This window comes from Sesamum indicum, linkage group LG7, assembly GCF_000512975.1.
Source record: "Sesamum indicum cultivar Zhongzhi No. 13 linkage group LG7, S_indicum_v1.0, whole genome shotgun sequence".
NCBI classification, from domain to species: Eukaryota; Viridiplantae; Streptophyta; class Magnoliopsida; order Lamiales; family Pedaliaceae; genus Sesamum; species Sesamum indicum.
The window spans coordinates 2927306-2948267 of NC_026151.1; the positions used below are offsets into that span (position 1 = coordinate 2927306).

The 20962-nt window shown below is 37.5% G+C and overlaps 3 protein-coding genes across 12 annotated transcripts in view; all 3 read right to left on the bottom strand.

The window, feature by feature from the left end:
• On the bottom strand, positions 357–1120 carry LOC105166040 (gibberellin-regulated protein 1). The gene is made up of 3 exons (XM_011085249.2): positions 985–1120; positions 856–898; positions 357–764 (listed from the first exon to the last, which is right to left on the bottom strand). Exons 1-3 carry the CDS (start codon positions 1054–1056, stop codon positions 583–585), a joined length of 297 nt encoding a protein of 98 aa, XP_011083551.1. The 5' UTR covers positions 1057–1120; the 3' UTR covers positions 357–582.
• On the bottom strand, positions 3766–7506 carry LOC105166041 (probable alkaline/neutral invertase B). The gene is made up of 5 exons (XM_011085250.2): positions 7355–7506; positions 6293–6744; positions 5411–5842; positions 4759–5317; positions 3766–4321 (listed from the first exon to the last, which is right to left on the bottom strand). The coding sequence occupies exons 2-5, from the start codon at positions 6698–6700 to the stop codon at positions 4026–4028; spliced, it is 1695 nt and encodes a 564-aa protein (XP_011083552.1). The 5' UTR covers positions 6701–6744; positions 7355–7506; the 3' UTR covers positions 3766–4025.
• LOC105166065 overlaps positions 16750–20962 on the bottom strand; it is a 6687-nt gene continuing 2474 nt past the window's right edge. The window contains exons 1-5 of one of the 10 annotated variants that reach the window (XR_002287467.1): positions 20195–20956; positions 20013–20103; positions 19693–19771; positions 18948–19019; positions 18699–18717 (exon numbers count right to left, since the gene is read on the bottom strand). Coding sequence is in view for 6 of the 10 variants with exons in the window: in XM_020695503.1 (XP_020551162.1) it covers positions 17081–17257; positions 18805–18865; positions 18948–19019 (310 nt within the window). In the remaining 4 variants the exon portion in view is untranslated. Of the gene's footprint in view, positions 17323–18643; positions 18718–18804; positions 18877–18947; positions 19020–19692; positions 19772–20012; positions 20104–20194; positions 20957–20962 lie in introns of those variants that run through there. The other 9 variants (XR_002287466.1, XM_020695504.1, XM_020695505.1 and 6 more) reach the window with 9 other exon arrangements.

Sequence of the window (20962 nt, forward strand, 5' to 3'; positions counted from 1 at the left end):
CCCCTACATTTATCGCAACAATATTACAACTGTGAAATATCTGAATTGAAGCATAATTTCTATTTAGAAAGTGAATTCTACTATAAGTTTATGAAAAGGTAAGATGGAATAGAAGCAGTCTTTAGAAATAAATCTGAAATCCAGCTATTTTAAGCAAATTTGTGTTAGATCAATTCGATTACATAAGTAGATCAGATTTGTATTTTTCGCAAATCTAACTTTTTGTGATGTTTGGCCGCTTTTTCAATATTTTTAGTTTTGGAATTAAATTTCAGCCAATCCATGCGTTGGTAGAAATTATGATCAGTAGCTTTTAATTCTAACACGATTATTCTTTACCTAATATACCCCAAAAATATTTTTTTAAATTTTTTTATTAATCTTAAGCATGACTTTAATTTGGAAATTTGACTACAATACGATATTTGCATAATAAATTGTAAAATTGTGAATTCAAAAACCAGAATTGCTTTTTCCTGAAATGGATTACCCAAACTCTGAGATCCTTGCAGTGAAACTAAATGCTTCACATATGTTATTGCAAAGTGCAGAGAGCACTCATTTGAGGAGGGGAAGATAGTCTCAAGGGCATTTAGGTCTGTTGCCATGGGTGGTCATGTTGGCGTAGCATGGGCAGGCGTCGTAGTTGCCGGAAGTACCCGGCGGCACACAGTCGCACCGAGCACAGCATGTCCCACAAGCACGGTGGCACAGCCGTGGCCTGGACGACAACCTGCACCTCCTTGCGCACGCCGCTCCACAATCTAAAAATACAGAAACAAAATTGTGAATGTAGCTAAGTTGTGCAGTGTATATGTTGCATGCATAAATCTTGTTTTTAGTATAAGTGTGCACCTATTTTCTGAAGAGGAGTTGTGTTTACTGCTCTATTGAGTACCTGAACGGATACAAAAAGTATGTATTTTGGTTAATAATTAGAGCAAAAATTGCATATTAGAGAAGAAAAAATGCAAGTGTTTTCACCTCTTGTTCTCCTGCAACAAAATGGACAACAAGTGCAAGAAAGAAGGCAATGGAAACTTTGGAGATGGTCATCCTTATAACTTGCAAGAAGAGATCAAAACATTGCTAATGTTGCTTTCTAGTTCAAAATCAAGAACTGAGGGTGCTTTCTTATATAGGATAAACTATATCATCACTCCTCGATATTAGATTTAATTATACAAACACTCCACATCCTTTGCAAAATTTCAAATACACCCCTTAAAATTGTAGTTGTAATTACAAGTACATATCCTATTCAGAAACAGAATTTTACACAAACACCTCCTCAAGGGTGTATCTGTAAGTTTACAAAGTACATGGAATGTTGTATAATTAGGTCTTACCTCAGTAGATGTCGATATAATTTACCCTTTTATATATAGCAAGATACATAAATTTAGAATAAATTACATCGACACCACTTGAGGTTCAATCTAAGTAAACAAACTCTCCTCGCCCTTTGTACAATTACATGTACACCATTCGAGGGGCGTTCTGTAATGAATCTCAACAGTGTTTGTGTAAAATTTTACTATTGAATAGAGAGGTTATTTATAATTACAATTACATTAGAGAAAATAAAAAATATATATATATTTGAGAAAACTTAATAGATGTAGACGAATACCTAATGAAAATGGATATGGTCCAGGTTTGTTAGGCATCGAATCACAAGATTTCAGATTCATTAATATCTAAGTTTTTGTTGAGAAAGCGGGCACGACAAGTATGTGTTAAGGACTTGAAATTATTTGCTTTATTGAAAAAATAAAGGACATAAATTTAAAGAGTAAGTCCGACGTACAAGAATACCAAACTATTATGTGCATTTAGCTATACATCAAATTCTGAGGGCTATAAGATGTAATTTTACCAAGGGCTCGTTTGGTTGTCTATATTGTATTAAATTATATAAATACTTAATCATATCACATTTAGGTTTGGTAAAAGTCGAAGTAAGGTTACCTTCGATTATACAAACTTTCGCTGTTTTTTGTAAAATTACAAGTACACTCTTTAAAATTGTAGTTGTAATTACAGGTACACTTCTTATTCAGTAACAATATTTTTTATAATACTTATTAAATAAATTTACAAGAACTTCGTGTTCGTTTGATCAAATCAAATCTCAAGAGATATCGACATAATTCACCTTACAGAATAGCTATTAATCTTAGAAACGTCTCATTTATAAGTCCGTAATTTATATACCAATTCAATTTAGTAATATTTTTAGGAAGAAAAAAGTCTATTTCTTATGCAAATTTAGCCATGTAGTTAAGTAAATGTCTCGATATTTCACATCAGGGGACATCTAACACGTGAGATATATCTACTATACAAAAACATAGCTAAATACTTATTTATATTCTAGCATCAATTTTTTTTCTCAAATGTCATCTTGTCCAATCTCATGCTACAACCCAACGAGTCCCGAGGCCAAAAGGTAACACCAAGTTTCACATAACAATAAGGATTAATTACATTTAGGTCCCTCTAAAAATATAAATTACACATTCTCTCAAGAAAGATTTAAAAATACACTTACATCTTCTTTAAAAAAATTCTCCGTTTGCAATTGACTTCCTTTTGTTTAGGGTTCAGACGGAAGATGTTAATGTCAACAAAAAAATTATATAAATTTCTGATTTTATTACGGATGCAATAATTTTTTAATATTATTATTATACTTATTAGGGGATAAATGTAAAGATTGTCCCGAATTATAGCAATTGTTTAGAAAGTAGCCGTTGAAGGTTGATGAATGGACAAAACTAATCATCTTTGTTGCATCTATTTCTTAAAAATATCTTGTTCAAATATTTCAGCTAATATTTCAAGAAATAAATACTACAATACTATACACCTGACCTCATATATAGAAAGTAAAAATATACAAACAAAAAATTGACTAGTTTTTCCATAGGACAATAATTTACGAGTAAATTTTATTATAATTATACCCTTTTGACTTCATATATATTACACGTACCCCTTATAAATATAAAGATATTACTAAATAAACTTTTGAATAAGAAGTAAAATTTAAAATTTATTTAACTTTTTTGAAACCTCGGTATTTTCCGTCTGAATTTTGAGGGGAGAGGGTAAGTTACTTTGGGGATGTAATTCCCTAATAATAAATGAAAAACATAGCATAGGTTGGGCAGACGTAGGACAACATATGACAGCAATTTCAAGTGTTAGCTTAGAATAATTAACGTACGTGGATTCAAAGGGTGGTTGGCCGATCACCTGTGGCCTAAATGTAAATCACTGGACTGAAACCATCTTTCTGGTCCGCCGGCTTTGATCAGGAGGGTAAACGACTATGACCAGTACTCACCTCTCTACCAGCTACCCTCTACAGAGACCTTAAACATACGAGAAACAGACATAAAAGAAAATTGCGGAAGGATCGAATATCACGTGTGTTTTATGGTTCACACGTGAAGAATTGTATCCCGGGGTCGGAAATAGACAAAAACGAGTTAAAGAATCTATATAGGGGTTACCCCACAAAACGCTGGCATGTATGACTAGAGAACTTGACAGGTCCCGTTGTAAGAACTCGTAACATGTTAAACTTTTCATGGATAGAAAATAATATCAAAGGTGAACAGAGAAAGAACAGGGCGGCTACGGCAGCAGCCACTCCAATGAACGACGCCTTAGCATCTACTGCACCCACATAGTCACTGCTTTGATCAACCTCGCTCTGAGAAGCGTGCCACGGCTCTCAAGACTTCACATTTCCAAAGACACACTTATCTGTTATAAAGGCAGAAATACAAGAGAAAACTTAAGAACACCTGAATATCACAATTTCTGAATGACAAAACCACAATCAGATTGTGTTTATTGCCTCTATCCCCAATGTTCCCAAATTGTCTTTTCTTAAAAAGTTCAACGGTGACAATCAAAATCCATACAAAAACGTCGTATTCTTTGCAAGAGAAAAAAAAGTATAGCAGCAAAACTCTGTCGAGTTTCAATTTTTAATACAAGTATACATGCTGTCAACACATCCAAGAGGCAGATCTTTTCATGTGTGGTTTCATCTGTTTGTCTTCCTCCAGCGATATCATGCCCAAATGAGAGGGATCTTCCAGCATCATTTTAGCAACCAAATAACCAGCAATGGACCATGTCTGGTTCTTACGGGACTGTTTCCCCACGTAACGCCCAAGCTTTCCGTCATAGTATTCAGCCCAATGATCCTTCAATAGACGAGTTTCAGCCAGCTCAATGGCACGTCTTGCTAACTGGGGTCGTCCGGATTTGATGCACGCAGCCGTCAGTAGCCATATAAGGACTGCATGAAGCATCAAAAGACAAGCTCTTAAACTTACCAGACAAAAAACACTACAAGAAAGACCTTGTTTTTAGTCATAGCTAATTTACACTGCCTAAAATGAAAACCACAGTGAATATAATTAACTATAGCTATAAGCAATGACTATTGCTCGTTGTCTTAGCAGGCGAGGACAAAACATTACACTACAGTTAAAAACCATAGCAAATACTTGGACCAAAGCTAAAACTATGACAAATATTGATTAATCGTGGGCTATAAGTTTTACATTGGTTTGTGTGTTTGTGTTTGACAGTATTTATCTACCATGGTGTATAAGGCATTCCCATTATAATTTAGGGAATAATCCATTTTCTTTGCAGGGAAACCCAAAAGAATGTATGTATTACAATGTTTCAGAGACACAACAATGGATACAAGAAGTTATAGAAAGTTACCTGGCCAAGAACCGCCATTGTGGTAACTCCAGCTAGTGTTCTTCGGATCACAGCCTGTCACTATTCTCCACTCATGACTTTCCATGGCCGGATAACAAATCTTCAACGGCATTTCTCCGACCAACTCCGCCCAACGTGATTCAATGAGATCCATTATAGCTGAGGCTTGCTCGGGAGTCGCCAAAGATGATAAGATTGCAACACAGTTTCCCAAGCAAAACCAACGGAAGTCCATTCTTGCAGGACTCACATTCCCGATGAAATAACCACCACGGGTTGGCATGAAATCAAACACCCAATCTGGGAGGGAATCAGGCATTACGTTGAACTTGTTCACTGCAGTGTGTGAATACTCCTCTGTCTTGTAACGGTAAATGTCATTAAGCTGTTTGATATCGAGCCAAAAGTAACTTCTCATGTGAAAACTAAGTGCATGCAGACGTTTAACTATTCTATCAGCACAGTCCTTGCCCTCCTCGTCCTGCTTAAGTAGAAGCAAAGCGCACCTCAAGGCCATAAAGAATAATGCCTGTATCTCTATTGGATACCCATAAACACCCTGGAAAATAGATACATTGAAAAACAATTATTTGCAATCCATGAAGAAAATGACAAACTCAACATATATAATGATAGGTTTCATGATACTCACCATTCTGCGATCAATCATGCTACACCCATCAGCGCACAACAGGGTGGGGAATGTATCAAAGCCTTCCGACAGGCATAACGTCAAGATTAGTCTAATGCCCCTCTGGCATTCCGGCATTTCAGCCAAAGAAGTGTCACCAGTAGACTTTGTATATGCTCGCAGCAGAATAATCCACCAAAAGCCTGAATCAACAGGAGCCACTCGACCAATAGCACATTCCCCAAAATCGGCAATTATTGTTTCAAAGTTTCTTACAGGGTCATGAAGTACTTTGAAACTCGCTGGCATCACCCCCGCCCCTAAAGTGAAATTATCCACTTTTTTCTCCCATGATTGAAGCCGCAACGTTTTGAGAAGAAAATTCTTGACGATTTCAGGTTCACCGTTCATCAAGAAGGCTAGAGCACTAGGAACAAAATCTCTGACAAAGACCTGTCACCAACTTATTTTTTAGCTTTTGTAACTTATAATTAGAGGATATAGAAAATTTTGTAGAGATCCATATGCTTATAGAGCCAACATAAACATGCCACAAAATAGATATAAAACTGAAAATTTGAGCGATCATGAAGCAAAACATGTTTGCGGACAACAAAGTAAGCATATAGCAATTGCACAAATTGGTACTCCCTATAGAACATTTCTCGTGCTGGATAAATCATTTATGTATACTGCAATAGAAGAAGTTCAAACGGATTGATGTCTAAGCAACAGCTTTTATTGGCAACAAATGACGCAACTTTCATGCATCACCATAACTAAATCAGAGCCAAGCCTATCTGACATCAAAACCAAACACAGATCGTTTCACAGATAGATAAGTCATTCTCATAACCGACGTAATTTATGGGCACTTGGAAACAAAACTATCACAAGCCTCACCTGATCATAATTTAGTTCTTCAGTTGAATGATCCAACGCAGCGATAGTCCCGACAGGTTGCCCACGAAAGTGAACTATTGACCGCTGCAAGGCAACCCATGCCTCAGCCACTATTGGATGCGTCTCCACACAAGTAAATGATCTTGGAGTGCTTATGCCGGAACGTGCTGGGGAAAGGATACTATCAAAAACACGAGATGAGTTCTCGCTATTTCTGTAAAATTGGCGGGGCGGAGACGAGATCGACAGTTCACTAAAGGATCTCTCATCGAACGATCTCTTCCTCTCTATGTTGACCGGCCTCGGTCTTTCCAACAATCTTGACAAATCTGAATCTCCAATTTCAAAAATCGTCGCATTGGATTCATGATGTCTGGCAGTTCCATTGACATCAACGGTAGGAGACATCTTCGTCAAAAGATTGGTTCAAAACAATTGCCGGACTTAAAGATCTGCAGTTAATGAAAGAAACACCGATGTTAAATAGTAAGGAGTCCAAACTCCCATGAACTGGAGTCAAACCAAAACTGCTGAAATTCTTACAAAACTAACATCACAACTCACGAGCACTCAAGTCAACTCAGAGAAACAGACAACTAATTGTGAGGTCAGAGGATCTTTTTTAAGCACAAAAAACACAAAAAATATCATTCTATCACATGATGTTAGAATTCCTGCATATAAACAGAATATTTAATCACATATGAGGTGATCGGTACCAAATAGCGTGGATCACACCTCCATTACTTTCTTAATCAAAGATTTAAATACTCCATCATTAACAGCTAACAAGGCGGGTCAAGAAGAAAGATCCAAAGGCATCGATTGGATGAGATTTCTTCAATTAATAAACAATGCAAATATTTAACCTCAATCTGAAAGCAAATTATCACCTAACCCACAAACCCTCACTAATTTCTCAAAACCATACAACTCAAGCAGATTATGAACACAAAAAATAAAAAAAAAAAAAAGAAATCAGAAAGAAACTAAAAAAACCCCAGATGAACAGCAGAAAATATAAAAAATTATAGCAAGAAAAGTTGAAGTTGAGTAGCAAACCTTAGAGAACTTTAGGCAAAAATTCAATCTTTAGTGGATATGAGAGAGAGGAGAAGAATTGTTGAATAAAGACTTTGGGGCGAACGAGGCTATTCTTTATATATATACCTATACATATATAATATATCTGCATGTAGGGAGGGAGGAGGGCGGCGGTGACTGACCTGATGATCCGGTTGCGGATTTGGGGTTGTGGTGCTGGACTTCCACATGCTGACATTTAGAGGTCACCGCCACGTCGGATTTTATGGGAAGGTCCGACCGATTATTTGGGGAATTCCACGGATGCCTTGTCCTTTTCTTTCTATTTTCCACGCTGGAACTTTTGCACTGCTGGAAAATACCTGTTGCTGCTAGAGTACGAAATTCTTTCTTACTCGCGTGTCTTGTAAGGAAATGTTGGGTGCTTTTTGACTTGCGAGTGGGAGCGTGTCTCGAACGCGCACATAATGTTCGTGGTTGGGATTTCGGTTTTTTATGCGGACTTTCTATAGTTGTAATGAAGCGATATCTTCCATGGTAGATCTTCTCGGCGCGTACCACTTGGAACAGATCGTACGGCCTCGGCTAAATGGCTTGACGCCACGTGGCGGAAATCGGCTTGTTCCTGCGTATAGGGGTTTGGAATATATAATTAGAGTTTGATTTAAGTGGTAATTTACAAATTCCTCCCCCGAATTACGACCAATTGGTGCTCTCTGCAAAAAAAAACAAAGAAAAGGAAAACTGCTTTATCATAAGCCAAAAGTTGTTTGTATAGACACCTCCAACGTCAACTTTGGGCTTAACTTTTGCATAAGTCCTCGGACAGGGGCCAGCAAAAAAAATATCAACACTTTGACGTTCAAATTATTAAATGATGAAAATTAAAATTGAAGTTGTAAGAATGCAATGGAAGATGATAATTCAATATAAGAATACTCTATAAAACATTTCCCTTCATCGAGGGGGTAAGTCCCCCTTTTATAGTGTTCGATTTCCTACCAACATAAAGAGTCCATTGTCCCAATCTCTTGAATTCTTAGGGAGACGTTGAAACTAACTCATAGTCTTCCTAGATTCTTGATCATCCTCCATAGCAAAGCAACTGTCATCCCTCCTCGCTGTCCAATTGAGGTTCAGTCAGGCATGAGTGAAAATGCGTTTATGTCCAAGTGGCCGCCCCATTAGCTTCCTATATAAGCGTTTCTTGGTCTTTCTCAAGCTTCTTCATTTAATAGTCTCCTTGTATGGATTTGGGATTTCTTTCCCCCTTGAGCTATGTGTGACCTTGGGTCTCTTTTGGGTCTTCATCGGATTAGGCTCCATCCTAGTTCGCATACATTTGTGGGGCATCACTAGTCATTAGCTCGTGCATTCAAATAAATTCTAACGCAATTTTTTTAGAACTCGATAATAGTTTAAATACACTTGAACATTGATACATTTAGTTTGACTCGAATTATTTACAAACATAACCACCTTTTTGAATTCTGAGCCAAGATAAGGGAGAAGGAAACCAAACTCATCTTGCAAACGGACAATGGAGAAGAGCATGCCAAATGTCTTGCTTCGTGGGCAATGAGCACCACAACAAATTGTTGCAAAAATGAGTCCTGAGAAGGTTAAAGTCTAAGAAATTTGTGTAAATAATATTGACGCTTTTAATATATGTATATATAATTATCCAAAAGGTAGGAATAATTTATATAACAAACTATAAGTCAGCAAATATAAATGTAATTATCTCTTTATTGGAGGATTAATGTTTGTACATGGAATGCAAGATTATTTTAAATAAGGAAATTTTGCAGACAAAAAAGGAAATCATAAAGACAATTGCCAAGAAAAATAATGTTCTAAGCCGTAATTACAAACCAAATTAAGTTTCAAGAAGAAGAAAAAATTACACAAAAGAAAAGCTTAAAAGAGGATTATTTTCTGAAAAAAAATTTATAAATGTTAATAGCTTGAGCATCATAATTAATGATGTTCCAGTGAGGAAAATGTATCCTTGAAGATTTCTTGGATAAATAAGATTAATAGAGAAAAATCATACAAAATACAAGTTTAAATAAGAGGATTAGTTTCATGTGTAAATATATATAAAAGATAGATAATTTAGACAAAAAGTGTCAAGAACTTTGCCCAGAATTTAGATATGGGAAACAGGGGAGAAATGAGGAGAAGAGTTGCAGAGAAAAACTTTATAAAATTTTCATTGAAAAATCTCAAAATGTTCATTTCCACTACAAATAGAGCTAACGGGTCTCTGCATTAATTGAAATTACAATTCTCAAAACAATATTCCTAGAATTACATGAACAATGCCGCGCCTCAGACTCTGACTCTTTCCTTTAACAGCAACCTGAGCTTCAGTTGTTCAGGGCTTTGCCACCCACGCCTGTACCAGCTTTTGCCACGTGTCCTTCCTGCATCTCCTTGTCAACCTTCAAAACGACGTCGCTCTCAATCATAATCCCCAATTTGTTGGATTTCCCTAACCCTCTGGAAACGGTGTCGTCCTCCCTTTCAATCCCTAATTCCTCTTCTGATTTGTGCACCCTTTTGATCGAGTGGTTCTGGTCAGTCTTCTTCATCCAACGGCTGTTTAGTGAAAGCGCGTTTCCAGCCAAAGTCGTGACATTCCCTCCTCCTTTTTTTCTTCCTTGTCCCCAACGATCAAACTCTGGATAACGGGCTGCCATGGAATAGTAATCTTCCCAAGTTGCTTGTTCTGGTGATGAGTGTGACCAATGGATGAGAACTTGAGGAACCCCAACATTATTCCTGGGAATCAGCCTTCTTGCCAATATAGCAAGAGGGTACACCTTGTAGACTTCATCTTCTAGCTCTGGTAAATTCACGGAAGGAATGTACTTAGAGCCTATTTTCTTCTTCAAAAGTGAAACATGAAAAACAGGATGTATCCTGGATTCTGGTGGCAGAGCTAGCCTGTAAGCAACTTTCCCAACCCTCTCAATTACTGGGTAAGGTCCAAAATACCGAATAGACAATTTCAGATTCTTCCTCAAGGCTACTGAAGCTTGCTTGTAAGGCAGTAATTTGAGAACTTCATCACCCACATTGAATTCCCTCTCTGTCCTCCTCTTATCAGCATATATTTTCATTCTTTGCTGAGCTTGCTGGAGGTTCTCCTTCAGTAACTAAAGAACCTTAACTCTGTTCTTCATCAACTCCTCAACATCTGCATGGTGACTTTGCAAATAAAGGCCTATAGACAACTGGTTAGGAGGGTAACCATATAGAGCCTCAAATGGAGTAGCCTTTAACCCTGAATGGAAGTTGGTGTTGAACCAAAATTCTGCAAGGGATATCCACTGTGACCATCTTTTTGGATGTTGATGACACATACATCTAAGATAGGTTTCCAAGCACTGATTTACTCTTTCTGTCTGGCCATCAGTTTGAGGATGATAGGCTGTTGACATGTCTAAAGAGACTCCAGTTAAACCAAATAACTCCTTCCAAAAATGACTGGTGAAAATTTTATTCCTATCAGTTACAATACTGACAGGTAATCCATGTAACTTGTAAATGTGATAAAAAAAGATCTTTGCAATGCTAACTGTTGTATAAGGGTGCTTGAGGGCAATGAAGTCGGAGTATTTGGTTAACCTGTCAACTATAACCAAAATAGCTTCCTTACCATCTGACTTAGGTAAGCCTTCTATGAAGTCCATGGGAATGCAAGCCCAAGCTTGCTTAGGTATTGGTAAAGGCTGCAACAATCCTGGGTATGCCTTGTTCTCACTTTTTGCCCGCTGACATACCTCACATTCCTTGACCCAAGTGTCAACCTCCTTCACTTTTGGCCAGAAAAACAACAACTTTAACCTCTGCAATGTACCTGTAATTCCAGAATGCCCTCTTAATGCAGAGTCATGCATTGTTTGGATGATTCTTTTCCTCAGTTCCCCATTGCTGCCTACACATAATTTACCCCCTTTCCTCAAGATTCCAGAGTGATAGCTGTATTCAGGATGTGATTGAGCATCTAACACCTTGGCTTGAATAACAGGTTGAAACAAGGCATCTCCCTCATAACTCATTTGAAGCTCTTGCATCCAATGGGGTATTTGTGTGGAAATAGCATAATTTTCAAGTTTTTCTGCATCATATTCCACTCTTGAGAGTGCATCAGCTACCCTATTCTCATTTCCCTTCTTGTATTGCACCTCATAACTCAACCCAAGCAATTTGGTCACCCATTTTTGTTGGAGAACTAAGTCTACCCTTTGATCATGTATGTGCTTGAGACTCTTTTGGTCAGTTCTAATAATGAAGTGATGACCTTGTAGATAGTGTTTCCACTTAGTGACAGCTAACAACAAAGCCAAAAATTCCTTCTCATATGTGGACAGGCCAAGGTTCTTTGGTGCCAATGCCTTATTGAGATAGGTTGTTGGTCTTCTTTCTTGCATGAGAACTGCACCAATCCCTCTCCCACTTGCATTTGTCTCCACAACAAAAGGTTTAGTAAAATCAGGGAGTGCTAACACAGGGGCAGTAGACATTACCTCCTTTAGATGTTTGAATGCCTCTTCAGCCTCATCATTCCATAAAAATGCATCTTTCTTTAGAAGTGATGTCAAGGGCTTGCTTAGGAGACCATACCCCTTAATGAATTTTCTGTAGTATCCAGTCAAGCCTAAGAAACCTCTCAAAGCCTTGAGAGAAGTTGGAACAGGCCACTCTTTCATACATTGCACCTTTTGTGGGTCAGTAACAACCCCCTTTCTTGAAATGATATGTCCCAGATACTCTATTTGCATTTGTGCAAAGTTACACTTGTTTTTCTTTGCATAAAGCCTGTGTGATCTCAAAAGCTCCAGAACCTTCCTCAAATGGAGTAAGTGATCATTCCAGCTTTGACTATAAACCAAAATATCATCAAAGAAAATCAATACAAACTTCTTGAGGAATGGCTCAAAAACCTGGTTCATCAATACTTGGAATGTACCTGGAGCATTGCATAGCCCAAAAGGCATAACTAGGAACTCATAGTGCCCACTATGTGTGATGAAACTGGTTTTAGAGATGTCATCTTGTCTCATTCTGATTTGAAAATACCTAGACCTTAGATCAATTTTGTTGGAATACACTGCCCCATGCAATTCATCCAGTAGCTCATCTATCACAGGTATGGGAAATTTGTGCTTGATGGTAAGTTTGTTGAGGTATCTATAATCAACACACAATCTCCAGCCTCCATCCTTTTTCTTAACAAGCAAGACAAGGGAAGCAAATGAACTCTGACTTGCCCTGATAATCACTCTTTAGCATTTCTTGTACAATGTTTTCAATTTCTGTTTTTTGACCATACGCATACCTGTATGGAGGTTGTTTCCTTGGAATAGCATCAGGTATGAGATCAATCTTATGCTATATAAGTCTCTCAGGTGGAAGGGATTAAGGTTCCTGAAATACATCTTCAAACCTCTGAAGCAATCCTGTGATTAAGGGGTTCTCCAACTTCTGATTAAAATTGCTGTGAGTTGAAAGGAGCTGATGTACTAAGCTGTAGGTCCTCCTTCCCAGCAACTTACTCAAGGGCCCTGCATTGGAAGCCTTGGGTGTAGCCTTCCCTGTCATTGTCTTCAGAACAATTTCCCTTCCTTTATGAGTCACAGTGATTGTTCCTTCATCATAATCTAACTTGACAGGATTATGGGATTTAAGCCAATCACACCCCAACACAAAGTCACATCCCCCTAGTTGAAGTGTTCTAATAGGATACAAGAATTTAGATTCTTGCATTTCCCACTCTAGCATAGGGCATAGCTTTTGGCTCACCAACTTGTAACCATCAACCACACTCACCTTCATTGGTGTGACCTCTTCAGTCTCAAGGTTCAATGCTCTCACCACCTTCTCATCTATAAAACTATGTGTACTCCCACTGTCAATGAGTATGTGGATCTCTCTTCCATTCACTTGACCCTTGATCCTTAATGTTCCATTGCCTATGCTTTCACACATAGCATGTATTGACACAGTAACATCCTCTTCTTCCACTCCTTCAGTTTGTTCCTCCAGTTGTCCATTATCTTCCTCATAAGCCTTAACTTCCTCTTCATTCATTAAAACATAGGAATACCTCACCTTGCACTTATGTCCAGGCACAAAGACCTCATCACAGTTATAGCATAGATTATTTTCCCTTCTTGCTCTCATTTCAGCTTCAGTAAGTAACCTTCTAGGCTAACTGTTTTCATTTCTCGCCTTGAAGGTAGGCTTGTAAGCTGGGGCTTTACTTACAGGCCTGTAAGCATTCTTCAGAAGATTGTTCTTCAGGGGCTGCTGTGACTTCTTGATAATAGCATGTACAACTGACTCCTGTTTTCTTGCAAACATAATGGCTTGATTGAGGGTTGTGGGCTTCAGTGTAGCTATATGCCCCTTGAGTTCTTCGTTCAATCCACTAATAAATTTCATCATAAAAAACTCCTCACTTAAGTGTTTGTTAAAAATCAACATTTGAGCTTCTAACTCCTCAAACCTCTCTAGATAGGCGTTTATAGTTGTTTCTTGGTGAAGTCTGTTAAAGTATGTTACCACTCTCTCATAGTCCACATCTTCAAATCGTTCCAGGACATTCACAATGAACTCCTGCCAAGTGGGCACTCCTCTTTTTTCCACATAACCTTGATACCACAGTTCGGCTCTCCCTTGCATATGGATCGAAGCCAATGCTGTTTTCTAACCTTCTAGGATGGGTATCATCTGAAAGTAGCGAGTGCATCTTCTAATCCAAACTCTGGCATCTTCTCCATTGAATAGTGGAAACTCCATTCTGTGAATAGAGTTATAACTCATCGCATTTGAGTTGGTGTTTTCTCCACCTTCAGTCTGCTGTGGAGCTATCCTTGAGGAGGATCCCTTGTCCACGGTAGCAGTCAGTCCTTCCCCGAGTATTGATTTGTTCCTGTTGTAGTTCTGCAACTGAACAACTACACTCTGAAGTTGTTGTTGCATAGCAACAATGGTGTGCTCAATGTTTATTACAGTGGAGTGTAATCCTTCATGTGCCTCTGTTAATTGATCAAAACGAGCATTATTGTGTTCCTCAGCTACCTGTCATTTTGATCTTTCATCCACCAGCATAATATCAGTTTTTTTTGTGCTTCTTGCAGTTCCTTTAATCTAGTGTTGTCTGCCATTTTTTAGTCCAAGGATCGGGTGGCTCTGAGGCCAAATGTCAAGAACTTTGCCCAGAATTTAGAGATGGGAAACAGGGGAGAAATGAGGAGAAGAGTTGCAGAGAAAAACTTCATAAAATTTTCATTGAAAAATCTCAAAATGTTCATCTCCAGTACAAATAGAGCTAACGGGTCTCTGCATTAATTGAAATTACAATTCTCAAAACAATATTCCTAGAATTGTATGAACAATGTCGCGCCTCAGACTCTGACTCTTTCCTTTAACAGCAACCTGAGCTTCAGTTGTTCAGGGTTTTGCCACCCACGCCTGTACCAGCTTTTGCCACGTGTCCTTCCTGCATCTCCTCGTCAGCCTTCAAAATGACGTCGCTCTCAATCATAATCCCCAATTTGTTGGATTGCCCTAACCCTCTGGAAATAGTGTCGTCCTCCCCTTCAATCCCTAATTCCTCTTTTGATTTGTGCACCCTTTTGATCGAGTGGTTCTGGTCAGTCTTCTTCATCCAACGGCTGTTTAGTGAAAGCGCGTTTCCAGCCAAAGTCGTGACAAAAAGCCTTTGAAAATAAACAAGTTAAAAGACAAAAAGAACAATATTATCGAAATTACTAAAGAAATAATGTTTTGACTCATTCAATAATACAAATAAAGATTACATATACAAAAAAATATTTATAATTGTGACAAGTTTTAGGATAATCTATTATAATGTACTCTTTTTCTTAAAAGCTGAAAACATATAGATCATATAGAGAAAATTAGAAAGCACGGGGAGCTAAAAGAGGTAAATTTTTTCTCCGTCTTAGAAATTGAGCCACGAGCTCGCTCTGTGACAGTAATGGATTCTTCGAACAGACCAATAATCCTGAGAACATAAAAAGGTTAAGCTAGTTGGGTAGGTGACGAAGACACTCCGACCCAAATTATAGTCTTCTTGGATTCAGAATGACATTACCTTTTGATGAGTACCTGTCAACATATTTATAGAGTGTCCAAAGATATATTTGGTATATGCTCATCAATAGCGATTTTTCTTAGACCATGCTCCCGAATCATAGGTAATTGATACTCCTTAATTGTAGTCATATTATTTTCGTCAATAAAGTACTTAGGGGGATCCTTACCATATTAGAGATTTTACCATCCGGAATGTCCATTATGCCCTTACGTAACGGAAAATTTAAAAAGAAAGAATAATGTTTTCAATAACTCAATAGAACAAAAAGGAAAAATTGTAAAATTTTCAATAAATCAATAGAACAAAGAGGAAAAATTATAAAATTAATCCTGTAACTAAGGGGGTGGCGTTATTGGTCCTGTAATTTTATGATTAGCAATTTTAGTCCTATAAGTTTCAAAAGGGTCGCAATTTTAGTCCTCTGCACAAATTTGGTAGAATTACAATCGATTTTATCCTTTCCCAGCTTTATGAGCATTTTAGTCTATTTTTAATTATTTTTCATCCTAATGCATAATCTTGCACATACTCGGTTAGGATGGCATTAAGACCTATGTTTATTGAAATAATATTTATTTATATTGCATTTAGATATTTTTTTCCACTAACGGAGGAGATTTTTTAAGAGAATAGAATCGGACAAAAATTCAAGCTACAATAGAGAATAATTTTAGATTTTGAAAGATCAAAAATGAAATTTCTTTATGAAAATTCTAGAAAAGGGAGAAGATTATCTCCAAACACCGAATGAGGGTTCGAGTGACAACCCAGAGTATTTTCAGATCTTGAAAAAATAAAAAAAGAATTTCATCCTAGAATTCTAAAGAAGACCATAAAACCGGATCCTGAACCTCTTTCACAGGAGGAACAAGAATGATGGAAAATTCACTAAATTTAGAAGATGCTACCAAAAAATATGGTGAAAAATATAGGCAACCAAAGTACATGGTAGATTACTAGCAAGGAGAAATGAAATGGGTAATTTCCTCTTCACTAATACAATTATGAAAATTATGATTAAAGGAGTGATTAAAAAACACTCAAGCCGGATACATGTTTTTTGGTTTTTATTTGGGTAGAAAAAGAAAAGGATTGGCAACGGAACGACGCTGTCAAAGTGGGACCATGAGAGCTCTCCAGACAAAGAAATGACCAGTCTAAGCATAGCTATTGCACACAACACCAGGCCTTAACTAGATGATATGAACAGAGATAAATTTGCAGAAATTCAAGTAATCAAAAATGGGGATGTGAAAGAGAAGAAAACAATAGAAGATGGGAAGAAAAAATTGCTTAATTGGGTTTCATAATAATGTCTGAAAACTACATCCCTTGCCTTTACAACAAAGTTGCAACAAAATGACAAAATCAAAAAGGAAAATTAAAGCTGAAATGCATTAAAATTCCTCAGAAGAATGTCGGACGTCCTTCCCCTCAGCTGGCGATCGGTGGGATCGTTTTCTCCTTCAGAGACTTTTAAGGACAGCAACTCCACTTCCTCACAGACATGCGCATCCTCAGCCGTCCACGTGGAGCCCAATTGGCTCGCCTTGATGGGTCTGAGCTAAATCCCGAATCTCCTTCCCAAATCGATTGCGCCCTAGCCCCTATGAAACAATGTCGTGAGACTCAGTTGATTTCAATTTATCCCCAATTCCAGAGATTACTTCAATCGAACGGTCCATGTTAGCTCCTTCCATTGTGCGGTCAGCTTTAAGAGTCGCATTTTGGCTGAGAAACGCGGCACTTGATCGCGACAGCTCAGACAGTTGTTCCACAAACCTCTACTCATTATCAGAAGGAATCAATACTGGTGTACCACCCTCAAGCAGGTAACAGTGAAAGGACACTAGACAAAAGAAAAATCACAAGAAAATGTGCAAGCATAAACTAAGTTCTAAATATGCAACATATGAAAACAACCACTAATTGTTCAGCATTGAGATCAACATCCGAAAACCTGCATTATAGATTAACCTTAGTAGGAGAGCACAACGGAACAACTACAGGTGCACACACCAAATTTGTAAACAGTTTAAGACATGCATTATAAGGACCATACCTAGCTATCATTGTAAACTGACAAGTAAAAACTATACCAATAAATGTAAAAGTATCAAGTATTTTCAGAAGTTCTTCGTCATAAAGTTGAGTGCGTATATCATACCCGCACTTCTAGACCTAGCAAGAACACTACCGTCAGATTGCTACAGGGATACGACAAGAAGGGTGAAAGAAGAAAAGGAAATTGAGCGTCATAATATTTGGCTGGAAAATGTCAGCAGAGATATTTTAATTTTAGTTAGACAAAACCAATAGCTAAACACCTCGGCAACAATAGCTTCAAGAAATGTAAATAGTAATTTAGATAATTTAAATAAGTCTTGTACAAAGGAAAATTTTGAGAACAAAGAAAAACTCAAGACCAAAAGGAAATCATAAAAATAAAAAATAAAAAAAATTGTTGGTACTTCTCTTCAGAAGCTGCTGGGGCATGCACAGTCTATTCGACACCTTCTTTTGACATGAAGATGGAGGAGAAATAAATTAAAGAGAAGGATGAAGAGGAGAGGGGCAATGAGAGGGGTAGAACGAAAGAAAGATGAAGAAAAAGTTGTCATAGCCCAAACTACTCATTCAAGCTCTTCTACTATAACCCCGGAATCTCTGATTAATGGTGTTCGAGTGGAGAAAAAGCATTGTAAGCGTGGTATCCTAGAAACTTTTCGACAAATAAAGAACCATTTAAGAGGGTTCTGCCTTGACTAAATTTTTTGCTCAATATAATGCATATATTTGGATTTTGCTTTGACCAAACGACAATCTATATCATGGACTTTTGAGAGAAAATCCAATTAATAACAAATTGGAAAATGTTGAGCCAAAAAATCAACTAAGTAAAACTGAAAAATAAAGTATCCTATATTTTAGGCAGATGTAAAACCTCTTCCCTAGCTAGGTTCTTATTTGTTGAAAAGGTCAAGGTGAGCTCAATACCACAACTATACTACTTTTCCTCCATGGAAACATCATATTCAGAGAAGGGCAAAGGTGCAACAAGAATATATTTCACAGGAATTGGGTGTTAGTCCAGTATTTCCAAAGGGTGCAACATATCATTTTGCATGCATGCATATCTAAGCATAACAGAATAAGGAATGCGGAGATACCTTTAGATTGAATTGCAGCCTACAGGCCTTTCCCCTTCACTTGACTTACGAGCACTTCGCTTTCTATGAGCCATCTGAAGATTTGCAAAAGGCAGATTTGCAACATATCATTTTGCATGCACGCATATCTAAGCATAATAGAATAAGGAACGCGGAGATACCTTTAGATTGAATTGCTGCCTAGGGGCCTTTACTTCACTTGAATTACGAGCACTTCGCTTTCTATGAGCCATCTGCATATTTGCAACATATCATTTGCATGCACGCACATCTAAGCATAACAGAATAAGGAACGCGGAGATACCTTTCGATTGAATTGCTGCCTAGGGGCCTTTCCTTCAGTTGACTTACGAGCACTTCGCTTTCTATGAGCCATCTGCAGATTTGCAAAAGGCAGATTAAACACCTCATTACTCCATGCTACAAGAAAACCTTAAACTACTTAAGTGAAGTACAACTCACAAGTCAAAATGAATACATAGTTTCAGAAAGTTTTGCAGAATCACAGGGGAAGATTTAAACAAGGACAAAACGAACAACTCCTTTTACAAGCAATAATTCTTTTCTCTGTCAACACTGACTTGTAAACTTTGACATATTTCTACCCAACTGAAGCAAATAATTCAAGCAGAGAAATACCTAATAACATACTTTTCAAGCAGAGAAATATTTTTACCCAACTGAAGCAAATAATTCAAGCAGGAAAAAAATAAGTTTAACCTATGTCTACGATCAGCCCAACATATTTCTCCACTGCGAAATATCTAGCAATAGGAAAATCCTATGTCTACGATCAGCCCATGGAATTACCTCATAAAACCATCACGATACATCAGAGGGCTATAGATAAAAGCATGTTTACAATATCACCAATCAGGTTTCTCTGTTATCATATACTATCACTTGTATGCTATGCCAATTCAGAAAATTTATCCAAGAACCACATGCTGCGAACCAGAAAAGCAAATTTAAATTATCATAGCAACCCCTGAAAGAGAAGATTACCAGTACAGCATAAAAAGGATATTAAACACCAATAAGACAGTCACCTTCTCAGAGGTCTGCAAAGGATCTGATTCTTTTTTCGATGTTTCACCCCTTCCACGAGTAACAGTATTCTTGCCTTTTCTGTCGGACAGAAAATCACCAATCACGAATAGAAAGATAAAGAAACTAATGCTATGTTTGGATCTTGGATTTTGGTGACTGAAGTACTAAGCGAACATATTTTTTCGCTTCTAACATTGTAACTTGTACTTTATGTTAGACACTGTCTTCGAATTTAACTTTTCCTCACTAAAATCAATGGGTAAACATAGTCCCAACGTTTTTCAGGTGAAAGCAAATAGAAAGCGAAAGAAAAACTAACCAGATCTATGCTTGTAAGTGAAAGCCTCCCTGTCCTTCAAACCCAACATAAGTTCCGCTTTTGCAGACTCAACTTTCTGCTACATTTTCATCTGCACCAAAAATTCCCAATTATTCATAATTTTTCAACCCTAACTCAACTCCCACACAAAAAATTAGACTTCACACAACCAAGGAAATTACCTTATAAATAACTTGGTGCAAATATTTTCGTCTTTCTTCAAGAAACCGCCTATCTTTCTGCAGATTCTGGGATAACGTCACTAAAGCGTTGAAAACACTATCCCATTCTTTCTCGCGGCCGGCGGCCTTGTCGGGGGATTTGCGTTTCCCCATTCCAGATAAGATGAAATGTGATAAAACAGAGTAAGCAACAAACGGGAGAATAATGTAGTAGGACTGACTTTGGGATATCACAGAGAAGAAGAAGAAATCGCAGAGGGAGACAAATTGAACGTTGGATCGAAATGAAGCCTCCAATGGTCGGAATTTTCAATCATAAGCGGGCAAAACAATGAAAAAGATGGTAGATAAGGTCAAGTTGTCATAGTCCAAACTACTGATTCGAGCTCTTCTAATATAAGCCCGGAATCTCTGATTAATGGTGTTCTAGTGGAGGAAAAGCATTCTAAGTGTGGTATCCTAGAAACTTTTCGACAAATAAAGAACCATGGAAGAGGGTTTTGCCTTGACTCAATTTTTTGCTCAACATAATGCATATGTTTGGATTTTGCTTTGACCAAACGACAATCTATTTCATGGACTTTTGAGAGAAAATCCAATTAATAACAGATTGGAAAATGTTGAGCCAAAAAATTAACTAAGTAAAACTGAAAAATAAGTATCCTATATTTTAGGCAGATGTAAAGCCTCTTCCCTATCTAGGTTCTTGATTGTTAAAAAAGTATTCAAGGTGAGCTCAATACCACAACTATACTACTTTTCCTCCAT